We start from the raw sequence: 17,764 nt of genomic DNA, 5'->3' as shown, positions 1-17,764 counted from the left end.
TCCTCTGAAATTTAGAAAAAACACTTTTAAGAAGTAGAAATGTTCTATTAAAGAATTTAACATGTATTTTCTGTAAGTTCCTCACACTTAAAACCAAAAACATCTCAAAAACAGCCTCAAATCCATCCTTATAGACCTATATCCCGTAAGAGATTTATTTCTCATACTCTCACACGTACAGAATATAGTCTTGAAATGATTGTACATGAATAACAGTATGTCTTACAAAATAATAAGCTTTTTTAGTTCAAGCGACTCTTGATCTTTTCATAATCTTGAATGGAAACAAATATGCTGATGTAATTCTGTAGTGTTTAACGCACAGTCTTCTCCCACATGTCAACAAGTGGGTAAGCACAGCAACCACAACAGTACCCTGGCTTCCTTTTGATCATTTATCTCCATCACAAAAAGATCCCAAGAGAGGGTATGGTGAGTAACCCACTTCCTACTCCAAATTGCAATCTGCAACAGTAACTTTCTAAAGTAACCTTTCTTCATTGTATCAAAAAATCAAACTATTTAAAAATTAAAAGTGATTTACCTTAGAGTGCACTGATATGCAGAAATTGAGTAACAAATTGGACATCTAAAGTAAAGTTATGCTGGGAATAGATCTGTTATAAAAATCCAGCTAGCTTTTGGTGTTAGTGGCACACAAGGAAAAATCTGTTCTACTTCTAACTTGCGCTGGAAGAGGGATACAAAAATAGGAGCAGCAAGACAGCCATGATAGGAGCTGCCACCCACCACACAAGTAGAAACACATTCAAAATTATCTTGAAGTTATAAATACACACCGATGTACCACAAGTTTCCAGATCTTATCTGAATTATCAGCCTGTAATAGCCCACTAAACATCACCCATTTCTCTGCTTTAGTTCTGTTACAGAACTAGATTCCCTTTTCAATATCAACTAAGCAACAAAAGAGCAAGAGATGATTTTGCTAAGGCTTGCTCCAATCAAACTACTTAGTCTAAATTATTAACAAATTCAGAAAGAATGCTGTTTAAAATTCATAATGAAAACTCCATTGCAAAATGGACAGTGCAATGGTTTCCCCTGTCCCCTGGAACTGATCTAAGTACAAAGCATTGAGACAAATGGAATACTACACACAATTTCCTCCCTCATTGCAGTTCTGCAATACAAACGTTATTTAAGACTGAATTCTCAGACCGGGAACCTTAAAAAAAAAAAAACAAACCCTCACTCTGAGTTACCAGATCAGTTAACGGAATCATGCTGGAAAGCAAAATTAAAAAGAATCAGACTGCCTTTTGAGTTTTGATTTTAAGTATCCCTTTATATTTAGAACCTTCTGTCTGTACCTTTTCTTCACATGGCCTAACCCAAAACCTGTTAAGAGAAGTGCAGAAAGGCCTTGTTTCTTTCTGAAGCATTAACAGAATACAAAACTGCATTTTTAAATTTAAATTCTAGCTCATCCCTTTGAGTCCTATTCATGCTGAGAATGTAAAGGGTCACAAGAAAACGCTGGCAATCTGAGAGTATCTGCAATCCACTGGTTTCCACTGGACTTCTCAACCAAATGGCTTCCCAGAAGCAAGCAACACTGAAGGCTGCTGAACTTCTTGCAAATGAGATTAGTTTCCAGAGAGACCATTATCTTCCATACATCCATATCATACTTTTAATATGAGTATCATTGTATAAAACGTATTTTGCATAGCTGCACTTGTATTAGCTTATTGATACCTATCATTAAATATATTGTTTAATAGCAAAAAAGAAATTGAATGACCACCATGTGTGATTTCAGTCTTCTCCGTCTTAAGTCTGTAAACTGTATATTCAGACTCTAAAAATCTGAATTATAAATTTAATTTTATAAATTTGAATAAATAAATATAAAACACAGCTCTAAGAGCAACAGCAAAACTACAGAGTAGTCAGTATTTCCTAATGGGTATCACTCTCCACTTTTTATTTAGTGCTGGTGAAATCTGTCTGTTAACCTCTATCATTTTGAGGTCACATACAGCAATAATTCATTATTTATATGAAGCTCTTTGATATGCTGTAATGTCTTTACATATCAGTCAAAATTAAGTTTGCTAGTGAGAAGAATTTGAGTTAAGAAATGTGGCAATGTTATACTTGCCCCAAAAGGCAATTCCTGTGACTTAGTTTTTCTATAAATGTTCCTTACAATGGTTAATCATGAGAGAGTCATTCCGAAGCAAATCTAGTAGTAGATTCTCACATACCAAAACTAAATATCACTTCTGAAAAAACTTCACACAGTAACAGCACGACACAGCTCCGGCTGCCAGCCGCAATGCGTGTCGCTCGCTTTCTCACTCAGACCCATTTCAGCACTGAAAGACACTGAACTAATGATAGTAGATAGCTATGCTAAGTCCCAGTAGAAGCAAGTACATTGTGAGCTACAGAGACAAGCAGGTGTGAAAAACTTTTGCAGAGGTTCCCTGAGGACGTACCCATTCCCTCCAGTAAGGTAAGCTGCAAGAAAAGCCATATGAAGAAAGAAAAACATTATCGGTACCAGAACGTGCAGACATTCGGTATTTAAAAGGACAGATCACATCATGCTATAACAGACAACTAAGTATTTAAGGATTAATGCATTTTCTTACTGTACTACTAGTTGCTGGCACACAGATCCATTATCTGTTATCAGTTCATTCAGTTTTAATTCAAGGTGAACTTTTCCCTGAAAAAGACAGAAACAAATAGTTTTAAAAACTTTTATTTTAGAAGTACTAACTAGAAAAATATTATACTTTATAGTTAGAAGCCATTTAAGGTTACTTCAATGTATCCACTTCAAACAAATATCTGAAGCACATATCGTGAGAGTATGTTGGATATGTTGATTAATAAAAGCATTACCATCCTCAACTGCAGAACTGAGTCAAATCTCCAGAGATCTCAAAGAAAACAATTCTTCCAGCAGGAGGAAGTAACGAGAGCAAAAGCCCCTATCAGTGTTTTTGTCCGAAGCATGGGATGAACCCTTGAACAAACTAAGGGTGAACTTAAGAGAATTTCAGGTAAAAAGTTCTAAAGTGACATTAGAATTCTAAAGTGACATCTCAAGCAGTTAGGTGTATCTAGAGAAGTTGAATAGTATGTGGTAGACATAACCAGTAACCTTTAAAATCCAATTCTGAAATCTAGTCCAGCCAGATTATCTTTTAGGAACCTCATTCCATTGCAGCTTTCAACTATATCATGAAGAGTACTGATATATTGATAGAACAGTAAAGGAAAGGAAAAGCAAGGACTTTCTAAAGTTAGTCTCCTTTTACTTTTCTGAGATGGTAGGGTGACATTTGGCAGTTACAAGGTTGTATTTAAAAAAAAATGAAGACACCATAAGTGGTGGCATGGTATGGATTAACTGAGGAACTCAGCAAGGGCAAGCCTACTGTAAATTCTCAAAATGCCTCAAGAACTCCAAGTCAAAGTATGCACCTTTCTTGGGATGATCAAAATTTGGCACAAGAACCTGGCTCCAAACATCCACTGCCTGAACAACAATGCTACTCATTTCATTGGCTGTTTGTGCTGCCTTTCACATCTGCTGTAATAAGACAGTGACACAGTCTTTAATCCGCACCATGTTCTCCTCCGCATATTTGGGATTTGTCCATTTCCTAAATGAAACATCAGAAAACACCGGTCTAGGGTTATGATTCTTGTTCAGCAGAACAACAAATTTGGCAAGAGTCACAGCAGGGACCCAGAAGATGTTTTTGTAATGTTTCAAAGGAAGCAAGCTATAGCTTCAACTACAGCCCTGCTCCAACAACAACAAAATAGAAATAAAACCCTTAGCTGACCTTGCACACATTTCTGACGTACGTATGTCTTGTCATAAAACTGAAATGTGATGATTGTCAATCCCCTAGGGCAAAGGCTGTATTTCTCTCTCTGTACATCACATGGGAGGGGAAGCAAGGTTTCTTTTATAAGGAAACGTAACTATTTGGGGATGCCTGCCAAGTGTTTTGCAAACTGTTACTACATGCATTGGAACACAGGTACATTAAGAAAATATTTGTCAAGCAGAGAAACTCGATTACAAAAATAGATTTACCGAATAAAAACAGGATACTGAGAAGCATGCCAACAGCCTTACAAGGCAAAGTTTCTGAATGAGAAGCAAAAGGACAACACAACTAGTAGTTATGGAAATAGCTGGCCTAAGTATTTTTTAGTAAGTTGACCTTATAAATGGCTTAAGCATCCTTTTTGCTCTTAGAAAAAAAAAAATCAAAACTCAACAAAAAAGCCCCACACAAATAAAGAGTTCTGCATGGAGCAGTACAACAGAATTGACTGCTCCTAAGAACATTATTTACAGCTCTAGTCATTCAAACTCAGCACCGTGACAGGTACGGCCATTTTACCAGAGCTAAATGATCACTTCTCTGACAAGTAAGGAGCACTTCAAGAACATTTTTGTTATCTGTTGAGAACAGCACGATGGTTTCCTAAAGCTGCTGACCTGCAGATCTGTATCACAGCTTTCGACATAACACGCATAGTGAAGAGAAATCAGCTATCCTATTCAACAAATAAGCGCATTTTACATAAAAGCGCTTTTCACCTATAGATCTCAGGGTTGTTCAAAGGCAGATAGGCACTATAATTTTACCAATGGATTAACAATTATCTTTCCTGATATCGACTAGAGGAAGATGGAGCTGTTAGATGGTCAGACGTGCATAGGAACAGAGAAGCCAAAAACAGTGTGTCCAAATCACTGATCTGAAATTCAGAACCACTGAAGCAATTCAGTTGCACGGTTTTGCTTTTAGAATTACTACTGCATTTTAACATGGTATTTCAAGAGGCTTTTCCTCCCCACCCTTTCAATATTTAGATTAATTACACATTAAAAAAAGATTACAAGTATCTATACTAAATGTAAGTTTCCTAAAGCTCTTAAGTCAAAACTGGGCTAGCAAATATATAAAATATGTGTATAAATGTATTTATATATGCCAATAGGCACTTATATCCTATGCCCACATCTCACATTTTGTTGAGTTTACCACCAGATAATTTTTGACAATGTTTGTTTTCTTCCTAACATCTTCACTACTTTCAATTTAAGAGAAGGATATGCATATTTGCTTGTCTGAGAGGTAGTCTACAGTTGGGAGCAACTCAGATTACGTGGGTTAAACAGAGTTAGAAAGGCTAACAGCTATGCTCTAGTTCCTCTCCCAGTATCAGAAACTCTTCAGTATTTTTCTTGAACTCTGTCCTACATTTTCTACTTCCCCTAACTTGGTGGGGAAAAAAAAAATCACAAACAACTAAACTTGTAGGAATATGTGAAGGAAAACTGGAACTCTGGAGTACTCCACAAATTATATCATCTTCCCACAGTTAGCATGGCACACAGTAGTTAATTCTGTAAGATTCGTGCATAAACCTCTATACATACCAGATACAGGTTCTATCAGCTTTCACTGGATATCTCTATTTTTGTCATAGTAAGAGCAACTTACACTGTGTTTCTGAAACACGTCACATCTTAGTGCCTTCAACACCGAGATCCTAGCACTACGCACTGGCCCACGGAACTAACGTAATCTAATCCTGCATAGTATACTCTACCCAGACCGTTCATCTTTTTTAGGTTTGCAGATCTGAATCTACGAACGTACAAGCTGGTCTGAGGCTCAGTCTCCATTTTTCCCAACAAAAATATGCATTCTTCAGGAAGATCAAGGGAATGTATTGGAAGTACATTACTACAATCCTTGTAAAACCTACAAAGCCTATCAATGTTAAGGGATCAGTAAACATTAATGTTACCTTCAGAAACCTTAGAAGTGTGTAAAACGTTTTGCCCCTATACATTTTGCAAGCACAGATCAAATCTTTACAAGATTTTTGTTTCACATTACAAGTAACAGAACAGAGCAAGGGCTTGTTTAACACCGTGACCTCATTTCAAAGCAGTTATATAAAGATTTTTTAAAAAGGCAAGGCAAATAATCCCAAGAATCATCCTATTAGCAACCTGAGGCTATATGAATTTTAGAAAATTTGAAGTTTTTTCTGCTAATTTTGCATCAGTTGCAGTTAAATGTGTACTGTTCTACTCAGCTTTTCAAATACTACTTTACTTGCTTAGTTTTCCCTCATTCACATATACTTCTTGAGATCTAATGGACAGCAGAAAGTTTTAAGAAAATAAGATAATATCCATTCATACTATTGTTACCAGCAGCAAAGGAAACAAAAAGACTGCTAAGAACATAACACAGAACAGATGCTGACTAAAAATCAAAGTCTAGCCATTTTTTAAAATACATTTTTCAATGTCCATGAGAAGGCCACCCCCCTCCTATACACACCTGAAAAGACATACCACCCACATTTTTTATTTAACACAAAAGGATAAAAGGACAAGTTTTAGCCTGAAATTAACTTTGTTTTAAAGAGGAATGTAAGATCTAGTCTGTCAAGTTTTTACATCAACATAATATATCAGATGCAATTATAGCTACCAAATCAACAGTTACGACAATATGACGATGCTTATTCACCAGTTTAATGCACCTGGACCACACTACTTAGTTCAGGTTATTCAGCAAGGCAGTTTAAGTGGCATATTCCCATGCATCAGCAAAAGCAGCACAGCATACCAAACAAAAATCATCTAGATAAAAGTGATTAAAAAAAAGAGTAAGGCAGCTGATAGTAACATCAACTCACTTACCAGTGTTATTTGTGTAATCTCTATTTTGAGAAGGAAAAGAAAGAGCAAAGGAATTGAAAAAGCTTGTGCAAGCATGTAAGATAAAACAAAACGATCTTGGAATTATTTTATACATAGCAAAACCAAAATCTTGTATGAACACAAGGATAAAGTATTTTCACTCTGCTCTACTTTTAATCACCTCCACTTCAGATTACCATTGTTAGTATGGAGTTGTGGAACCAGAATGGAAGACACAGAAGGTGTAGACCTTCTGCATTAGGAGTGGATTGTGATCCTAGAAGTCTTAAATTTACTACAAAGCATGGTGGTTTTAGAAAGTGACCAATCTCTAAATCTCCACATCTCTTCCACCACCATTTTATTGCTACTTGGTAGGAATCAGCAAGTTTAGTGCTTGTTAATTCCAGAAAGGAAGCCAAGACTTGGGAATATCTGAAGAAAACTTAAAATATACTGAATTGGATATCCCAGCAACAGGGCTAATGGATTCCCAAGAATACTGCTGTATTTACTTCAGAATAGCTAAAGAATAGACAACAATAGCTACAACTCTAGAGACACTGCATTGTTACATGTTCTTACAACAATCCCGTCAGAAGGATGCGAAGCACAGACAAAGTAGAACTCTGAGGTACAGCTTATTTGATGCCGCACGTGGAAAGTATTTATTTTATTCTCAAATGTACGAGCACAGCACAAATAACTCCCAGTTTGGAGACATTACCATTTCACACTACACAATCATCATTTCAGATGAAAAAACTACTCAGTAGTTTCCTAAATCGTTCAGCTGCCTCAAGTACATAGCTTCTCGCATCAAAGTTTTTTGGTATCAAAATACTGTTAGACATTTCCCAAACAGCTACTTCAGATCTCCTACCAGTTTGGAGAAGCATCATGAGGAACAATACTGTTTAGAAAAACTGAGTGTGCATTACTCTTTAATCAAGCTGAAAGACAACTGACTCACATGAATTGCACAGATATTAACATCTGTCATAGTTCAATAAAATATTCTAAATATAGATAAATATACGTAATGGCAATATTAAACAGTCTAAGCATGCAATTTAATGGTTACCTGAACTTCTGAGTTAGAATCAACAGGTTGAAGTGTAAACCAGTTCTCTTGCCCTGTGTAGTTGCATAAATCTTCTTTTTTGATTGCCACCTTTCCTACGAGAAAGAGACAGGGAGTGAAAAGCACACGTACCTCAACAGGACTGATTTTTCTTTAAAAACTTTTTTTTTCTTTAAGATAACAATGCTATATGAAAAGCACATAGAAACAAACAACATGAAGCAGAAGTCAAGCAGCAAAAGAGTTCATACAAAGCCAGTTAAGCTACTAACGTGTTATCTTGTCTATCACTAATAACAAGGTTAAGTAAAATAAAGGACACACTTGTGACTGGAAATAACACAATAAAGATTTGAGAGAACAGTAATGGTGCTGAAGAACGTTTAAATAGGAATTTGAAGATAGACACCTTCTGCTCTTCTGACCGCTATTTGGAAGGCTGTTATTATGCCACATTATCTGGCATCCTGGCACAAATGATTTCTTTCCTCCATTCAAGTAACATGAAGTCCACATCCACAGCAGACTCTTAGAGCTTTACAGCAACTTTATATCCAACTAACAGCTGCAATAAAGCCTTTAGGCAGTGAAATACATCTGCCTCCTGTAATTTTTCAGTTATGTGCATTTTGTGCAATTCTAAGCACTAGGTTTACATGTTGCACTGGCAGTAAAGTCTATTTATAGTTTTAAGAATTATTCCACAATTGCAAAGTCAATTAATTCCTTAGAGATATAAAGGTAGTGAAAATTACTCAAATACTGCACTGGAACAGAATTAGAGAAAAAAAGCGTTTCAAAATGTACTGAGTAGGAAATATAAAATATCCCATTAGCCTAAAAAAATAAACATTTCAGTATGATAAAACAAGGAAACAATATCCTACTTTTCAAACTTAAAAGAAATATTTAAGAGCACTATATACAATGTTTTTGAAAATTCATCACTTCAATAATTATATCCATAAAACCACAGATACTGAAAACAACCGAACGTTATGCAAGATGCAGAGAGTATCCCAGAACTTACCTATACGCAGGTCTTTTTGTAGAACACTTTTGTCATACATGTAGAAGGACAACCACTGGAATGTTCTTGGGATCTCAAAGTAAAACTCTTCCCCAAAATAAGGGCTGAAAAGAAAAACTGAACATTAAAACAGGAAGCACTTGGTGTAATTCACACAGCCGACACCGAAATGCTACATTTTTATTGTAATCACAGGACTTGTGATTACCACAATGCTAACCTGTCATCCAAGCCACCCACAACCACTTCATTATAGAACATACAATAACACTGCATGAAACACTTTACATGTGTTCAAGAAATACATAGAAATTAGAGCACACAGAGAAGGTGACATCTTTCCTGCAATTTCAATTACATTTTCCTGTCTTGAAGTCATTCTAGTTGGCTCTAGTTCCCTACAGAAAGCTAACACAATGACAACTGAATCACACTCAGAAATTACATTTTTGGTGTTGTTTCCTAGTCAAGTACCTGGCTGACACTGTACAGTTAAAATACCAGTTTATTCAAGTAGCATAAAAACGGTTACATTTGGAACCATCGGTTGATAGCCAAATAGGATATCGTACCTACTCTCCTCCCCCCAAATTAGAGAAAAGCCACCAAATGCTCAAGTTCCAATGGTTCATTAAACAAGTTAAAAACAGCTGGTTACCAGTGTCAAAAACACAAGCGCAAAATCCAGCGTTCCAAATTATTCAAATCTACTCTCAGAACCAATAGTTGGAACTCCAGCAATTCATTATAAAACAGCTCACAAGTTAAAACATTCATTTTGTTTAAACAGAGAACTTTTACAATAGGCTCCAAAGCATATGAATCACTATTACATCTTGATATGTAACTTAAAAATTCTCAGTTGAAAGACCAGCTCCTAGTTTTTCAGCTCCCCACTTTTTTTTCTTCTTCCTCTCATTTCAGACCCAACAAATTTAACTCACTGAGAGAGCCGTGTTCTTCTTGTCAGCAGCACAACTGAAGCTACAGATCCATGAGCATTAACTTTAGCAGCAGTGCAGCCTTCAGCAGCCTCAATTTCCTTATTACCCTGACTGCCTATTCTAATTGTATTGACACAGTAACTCACCAGAAGATGAAACAAGGGCTTATTTCTAATTTATGTCAGTTTCATCGTATGGCTTCCTGACCAGCTACACAAGTACTAGTTGCAGTTAAAACGAAGTTATCACCGTGGAAAGCGTGAAGGGCGGATGAACAAGCTGGTACTGGTATCGAGGCAATCTCTGCCACTAACTCAACTCCAGTCAGAAATAGGTGACGACGTACAACTCAACAGCTGCACATCACTAAGCGGTAACTCCTTATTTTTACCAGATCTACACAACTCTTATGTGTACAATTACAATCAGATAATGATTCGCTGTTATGGGGTGGAGGCTATTAGTAGTGCTTTCCAACAATCCTAAGGCTAAGGAGAATGAAATTCACCAACACAGCAAAAAAAAAAAAAATCAGTCACTGACAAACATTAACAGAAAGTAATGTGTTGTTTTAATCATGTATCACGTTAACACACTTTTCCTTACCCAGATTATCACTACTGCATTATGAATCAGTTGTTGATTATTCTTAAGCACAGCATGAGGCACCTAGATCTGTTGTTTTATAAATGCAACAGTTATATCAGATAGTTAAATTCTTTCTGCAACCTTGCATTTGCACAAAGTTCAACTTGGAAAAATAAAAAAAAAAGATTTATTTTAAAACAACAATAACAAAAGAGCAACAGATACCACAGCCTCTCCTTCCCCATTTCCTCATATATGACCACGGAAATTTGAGGAGGTTCAAACTTCTTTAACCTTTCCAGGGGAAAAAAAAGCAAACTAATTAACTTCTTCAAAATCCACAGAAATCCCTTGCGGTGTCAGGAAACATTTATTGAATCATTAGTCATAATCTCCTTCCTACTAATTCATATTTTTCTATCTCTGAAAACTCATTTGCTTCACAGCTGTACTTCTAACAATCGTCACTGCTGGTGGAAACCCAAATATATTTGCACATTTTTTAGAAATACATTTCTTCATTGGTTTTCAATCACTGGAACCAAAGATCATTTTAATTCTAACGACAACTACTCCCACAGATATACGTAACTAGCAGATACTTGTAGAATACAATTTGGATTATATTCAGTCTAAGTTTGCAACCTAGAAATACAGTGACAAAAACAGACCATGTATTACCTGTGAAAAAAGCCAGTAAGAAATAAAAAAACAGAAACAAATACCATATTAAAGCTTATTAAAAAGCAACGGTTTTGAACAGTTTTGAAGCTAACAGAGTGGAACTGTCACTTTCCTTCCAATAGCCCTAGGTTAGTACAGTACTCTAGATCAACACGGTAATAAGCAACAAGATGGTACAAAGCTTCCAGAACAAGCAGCAGCCCTCAGAACTACACACGTACTAGTAATACAACAGTAAGCATCTAGCTCTGGCTGCTCCTACCAGAGGATGCTTTACCTTGCTGCATTTCATCAGTTTGTATGGAACTCTATTCACGTTGTGTATTTCACTTCATACAGATGTCATTCAGAGGAGTAAAGACAGTTACCTACATGGTCAGGAGAGACTAAAAGGCACCTGTAGGCAGAGTGCTTCAGAACACTGACTTCCAATTTCAAATAAAACATTTTAGAGTTAGGAATATAAAATTAATATCACCTGAAAATCTCTCAGTTTGGAGTGCTGCTTCAGGCACCCCTAAAACTGTTATTTCAATAGAGAGATTTTTCTGCTTCCCTCTGTGAAGAACTAATGGCACCATTCTCAAGTTTCAGGTACACCTCAATATCATTTAAAAAAATGTAGATTAATCTAAGGTGATTTCTTTTACTAACGTTTGACTATGCAGTTATTAGTTCTTTTTCCTGTGATTAAAGTGCATCGACTTAACAACTCTCAAAAGGGAATCAATTTCCCTTCCTTTAAAGGGAATATAATTATATAAAGTGCATAAAAATTAAATATAACAGGTCTTGTTTCTAAGCATTCTATCTTCTACGAGTTCAAATCGCAATGTAGCAACGACCTGATAGCAAAGCTAAAAAACTGATTTTGTTTTGGAAATCAATTTGCATTCCTAGTTAAATTAGTCGACTGCAGTCAGGAACAAATATTTTGCTCATCCTCCTCATCTGTATTTAATGCAGTCAGAATTAATTTTTTTTTGTTTGTTTGTAATTTAACTGGTTGCATGTTTGTGGTGCATGCTTCATGCAGAAGCATAAGGTGACTTTAAAAAAGCGTTCTGAAAAAGTACAATTCCCAATTAAAATGTGCTGTTTGAGCACTACGGCTTTCCTGATCTGGAAGCACCCAGCAAAAAACCAACAGCAATAAAAAGGAGTGCTAATAACAAAACCACTGCAAACAGCAAGAGTATGGGGGGAAAAAATAATATCAACATCTTAAGCAGGCTTTCTGGGTTTTAAGAAGAAGGTTTGATGCCTCCTTCAAATAAATTAAACTGTCACTCTGGTCTTCAGAGCAACACAGCTGCAAGGATGCTTCACCATCGGTCAGCAGAGAACTAAGTTTCAAGACTATTTCAGATATTTTATTGTGACTTTTTGGATTGTTTTTAAAGCTCGTAAATCACAGCAGAACCTACAGCTAACCATTGCTTGGAGAGGCACAGCAAGCTGTTCTGCGAGAGTATAGGTTGCAGCTCTTGCAACAAGACTTGCAGGAGGGAATGAGGTCTACTCAGGGGAACATCCCACAGCAAACAAAACTCTTACACATGGAAAAGTTCGAGTTCCTCCATTCTAGAAACAGGTTTTACAAGATAGACACTAAGAGCAGAATTCCATCACTGCATAGTGACTACATGTCAGAAGTAGGAAACGACACGGAGAGCTGAGATCGAGCAGATTTCTTTCCCTTAAAAATAACCTGGCAAGGAAAAGAACATTATGCTGCCCAATGGAACGGAACAGAGAAACAGCAGAATATGTTTCAGCGTGTTTTGTTTTAAAAGCACTGTGGTACTCATAAGCCTCCATTTTGTCTTTTTTCCACTACTCTTAAGATTTGCACGCTGCTGTAACACTTCTGAGTACTCACCACGAGTCAGTTCTCATTTTAAAGAGGGAGGAGCAAAGCAACATACACATTGATACAAATATCTTGCTTTTGTTCTGGACTGGGAATATCTCAATTACTATTTCCATGCAAAAAGAGAGCTTACCTTGAAGATTTTTCAACTACCTGCGTACGAAAAACTTCTTCTTGGTCCAAATTTATGGTACAGAAAAAGTCTCTCATCTTGTTGGGTACTAAATGTTTGGCATCATCTGTAAATAAAATAAATGGCTGTAAGTACTGAGGGGAAAAAACAAGATGTTACACACCCAAAAGTTCAGTAGTTTTAATGGATGTCCAAAGTTTGCTCTTCCACTCAACATGCATTTCCATATTTGCTTTCTATTTGTAAGCTCCCTTATGCGCCCAGAAATTTTTACATCCAGTGTCACGTGGAAAGAGAGCTGCCAGGAAGATGACACCGCACCGCCTCACCAGCACCTGCACCTCCCCTCCAGGCCTGACCCCAGCAGCTCGCTGAGGCTGAGAAGCTCCAGCCTGGGGCAATGGAGCATTATTAGCTCCCAACACAAAGACACCAACTGTGAGCTACTGTTCGCTCACTATTTTCTCCTTAAACATCTTGATTACAGGAAGCTGATTAATAAGATCTTAACCATCAAGTCTAGTTCATTTTTTCACAGTGAACAGTTGTTGTTGATTGATGCATTTCCAAAGATTCAGCTACAAGTATTGTTTTTTTTTCCCCTTTATGTCTGGTTTAGTAGTGAAAGGGGGGAAAAAATAGACTGACTAAATGCAACACAAGTAAGAACAAGAAAATGAAGTTTCCAATGAGATGGGACAATCACAAAGACAGGAATACAGGAATACAGAGTTCTTGGATGCCACTATAAGCCACTGCACTAACCTCTGCTGGATGCCAGGCAGCCTTTTCTGAAGTAGTCACTTCTAAGTACTTACAGCTAAGAATACTTCCCTGCATTCCAACTGCCTGTCCAGAATCCCAATGCTGCAGACACCTCCGTGTCTTTTTGGCAATACCATCCATTACCTTAAGCAGTTACACCCCCTCTGGTGCATCCTTCTTTGAAGATGAGAATCAGTCCCCTGTCACCTTATATCCCTGCTGAGAGACATGAGTCTTTTTGGCCCTCACCGCTAAGGAGAGAGGCTCCTAATTGCTGAGAGTTCCTCTCTGTTTAAAGCCATTTGAATTCTGATCTTCAGCACAGGCAACCAGAACTGTATCCTGGACTCAGACTTAGCTAGTACCTCCGACAGTCACATTCACTCTTACACTCCCCCAGAAATATGGAATTAAAATCATCTGAACTTTAGATAAGGTACTTAAGAGTAACATGGTTATAGCTACATGAATTGCTGAGTTTTCATTACGTATCATGTCTAAATATCACACCACCTCCGCCTACAAAGTCTGCAGCCTGGAGATAGATTTGTCATACATCTGTTCCTTTTGAGAAAACTGCAGATATTAAGCACGTTGGAAAATAAGCTTCATTGTCTATGCTGCTGTAAAATCAGAAGAGCTTTGTTTTCCCTTTTTGCCTAATAGATCAGTGATGGCCTTTAAATTTAACCAAGTCAGTCTGGTATTTGAAAAGCCACTACAGCAGAGAGCAGGATGGTTTAATGGGGCAGGCTGAGCCGCCCTATGGCCCTTTGGAAGCCAGGGGTACACACGCTCCGATAACTCCCCCAGGTAAAGCTCTGCTCTCCAAAGCACCACGGAGCTTGTCATCAGCTTGGGTGTGGGAGAGGAGGAAGTGTAGGTATTATTTTTAAGCATCACCCTTAATGTTGACAGACTGAGGGGTACGTACAGAACCGGTTTTAAATGCCATTACATTTCAAAATGAAACTAAACTGAAAGTGAACCATTAGTGAGATACTGCAGAAAAAAATTAGAGAAGATGGAATATCACCTTCAAATAGGAAGCTTGGTAAAACTTAGGAAAGAGATAACAAAAGGAAATGGACAAGAGGTTAGTCATCTCCAGAGGGTGTCTGGTGCTCGAGTTTGTAATTAGTGACCATGAACCGTACACATCAGTTACTTCTGGTCAGCATCTCGTAATTTTGGTTAATACCCTGAAGGTTCTCCACCCTATTCTAAAACGTTTAGGGTATAACATTACTTGACTGGCACTGTAAACCACTGTACAGCAGAGATACAAATATTACCGTTCCACGATTTCTTATTTAAAAAAACAAACCACAAATATTTCTACATCATTCACAGTTTTCTTTTTCACTCTACCATGCTGCAGTCCTTCAGTATCAGAGGACTTCTCACAAAAAAAGAAAAGATCTGGACATCTTGATTTGTGTAGTTGAAGGAAGGACAGATTTATTGAGAGTGGTTTGGGGTAGAAAGGTGCTGAGAATCTGCAGTTCTGACGTAAAAGCCACCTCAGATCACCTTGATAGGTAAAGCACAGAGCTGTCACATCTTCCCAAAAACCTCTTAACATTTACAGCTGTGAGAGAACTTCCAGCCAGCCAGATTAAAAATAAAAACGATGCAAGAATAACACCAGATATCAGCTTGAATTTTTGCATTTTCAGTTTATTCAGCAAGTAGCCAATTGCGAACGACAGCGAAGGCAACGTCAAGACATTGTAAGTTCCACAATTCAAAAAAACAGAGGGCAAAAAAGTAAGCAAGAGGGAAGCGTGTCACAGAGATGTACGCCTGTGTCTTCCAAAGAGTTGTTCAAAGAAAAGCAGTAAGGACGGTTAGTCAGAAGCATCTCACAAAGCTTTCTGGGGAGATGAGAAAGAGAAGCATGTTTACCTGCAGCTGTGGAACTGTATCCAAGGCTTTTTAATGTCCATCATTTAAAACCATACAGCAGGACATTTAAAATTGTGGTTCCAGCAGCAAAACGCACAAGTGACCCCACAGCAGCAATAAGGCCAACTCACTTCTTGGTGACTGTGTCAATCCAGCAGTTTCAGACACCAGTCTAATTTAGGACAATGGCTAAGTTCACAACGTACTTCATAGCCTAATTCAGTAGCAGAAATACCAAATGCATCACTAATAACAAACACCAATCCTCTTACTTTGAAAACAATAACTACTACTGACTATCCATCTTTTCAACTAACTGTCTTTGCTGCCACTCAACTACCTCCTTGGGGAAAATAGCAAGAAATGACAGTAACAACTTTTGTGGACTACATATTTTGGTTTGGATTTTAAAGTATGTATAAAGCATAGTTTGGGTTCGCCATCCAACTATGTTGTAAAGCCTTACTTCAAAGCAAGATCAGCTCGAGCCTAAGCAAAAGGGAAAAGCTGTGATTCTAACAAAAACTCAGGTGTCAGAGCAACAGGAATTTAGACACAATACTTAATAAGCTTGAACTTCGCATATTACTTTCATGTTGCACGTTAGTAGTAACAGCAACCTACTAAATCCCACAGCTCTGTCAAATGCTCTTGTCCTGCACATCATTTGTTCAATACAGATACATCGTGTGACAGTAATGCAATGCTAACAGTGATCAAGCACCAGACACTAAGGAGGAGGAGGGACAGATATGAGCTATTCACAATGCTCCTCATTAAGACAACAGGCACCACCTTTGGATTGCCATCACCTTTTCCAGGCTGTTGACTGCGGCAACATTCAAAGTTACTTTGTAACTGTAGGATCCATCCAGAGCACTTATATAGGTCAATAAAAGCAGCTTCAAGTAAGTTTTGAGAAATTTGGGGGTTAGCCTTCTAACACCTACTGTAAAACTTGTGTTCAGTTCAGTATCATAGAACGCAAACTCCCTGAATTGCTGCGCTGTCAGCTGCTGACCAAGCCCTTGTAACAGCGGTGAGGCCCTGGCGCTGCTGCCCGGAGAGGTTTTGGGTGCCCCATCTCTGGAGGAGCTCAAGGCCAGGCTGGATGGGGTCTGGGCAGCCTGAGCCAGTGCTTGGATCTAGCGGCCGGCAGCCCTGCCCGTGGCAGGGGAGTAGGAACTCCAGCCCAAGCCATTCTGTGATTCTGTACCAGAAGTTAAGGAGCAGGGCAGCATCAGTAAATACGCCAGCTTTGACTTGTTTTAAAGCCAGCCCGCGTTAGTTCTGGGCTAACGGCTACCAGCAGGGTCTCAGGAAGCTGCGCCCAGCCCCGCCTGCCCCACGGGCACCGCCTGCAGCCACTGCAGCAGCTCGAGCTCCTCCGGCCGCGATGAACTCCGCTTGCTGCCTCGATGGCCTCATCGCTCACCGATGGCAACTTCGTCTACACCGCACGGCAGCGTTTAAACAGCACGCCTCCACGGCCCCAGCTACACGCAACCACTCAGTAGTAGCGCACGACCGCTCCCCGCTCCCTGCCCCACGCCAATCCCGACCCGCGTCGTTTCATTCTCAAAAAGGCCGAGGCGCCGCGTGAGAAAGGAACTGAATGGGCCGCGCGGCGCGGGGCGAGCCGCCGTGTGCCGCAGGAAGCGCTCACATCCTGTTTCTCCGCGCTCCGAGCAGCCGCAGCGCCGTCCCCTCCCGCCGCGTGCTCACCCCCCGGCTTCCCATGGTACGGAACGCGGGGGTATTTTTAGTCAGCACTTCCTAACCACCAAAATAAAGTCACCGACCAGTCTCTTTCACACACGCGACACAAAGACACAGAAGCATTAATGACCGTTCCAGAACACCCTTCCACCACCGACTTCCTGAACATCAATAATTTCGCAACCGCCGCTTGACAAACAGCGCGGCGCGGGGCTCGGAGGAGGGGGCACCGCTGCCCCGCCGGCCCCACGCGCCCTTACGGCGCCGGCCGCTCCCTAATGCCGCGGCGCTCCCGCCGCCCCC

The 17,764-nt window shown here is 39.0% G+C and overlaps 1 protein-coding gene across 1 annotated transcript in view; it reads right to left on the bottom strand.

Moving 5' to 3' along the window:
• RASA2 (RAS p21 protein activator 2) overlaps positions 1–17,764 on the bottom strand; it is a 46,089-nt gene that overhangs the window by 27,821 nt on the left and 504 nt on the right. Inside the window, exons 2-5 of the mRNA XM_021395027.1 lie at positions 13,070–13,175; positions 8,848–8,951; positions 7,818–7,912; positions 2,625–2,701 (exon numbers count right to left, since the gene is read on the bottom strand). Of these exons, the coding sequence (XP_021250702.1) occupies positions 2,625–2,701; positions 7,818–7,912; positions 8,848–8,951; positions 13,070–13,175 (382 nt within the window). The remainder of the gene's footprint in view (positions 1–2,624; positions 2,702–7,817; positions 7,913–8,847; positions 8,952–13,069; positions 13,176–17,764) is intronic.

The sequence above is a fragment of the Numida meleagris genome, chromosome 4, assembly GCF_002078875.1.
Source record: "Numida meleagris isolate 19003 breed g44 Domestic line chromosome 4, NumMel1.0, whole genome shotgun sequence".
Lineage (NCBI taxonomy): Eukaryota > Metazoa > Chordata > Aves > Galliformes > Numididae > Numida > Numida meleagris.
This window is presented reverse-complemented; position numbering and strand designations above follow the sequence as displayed.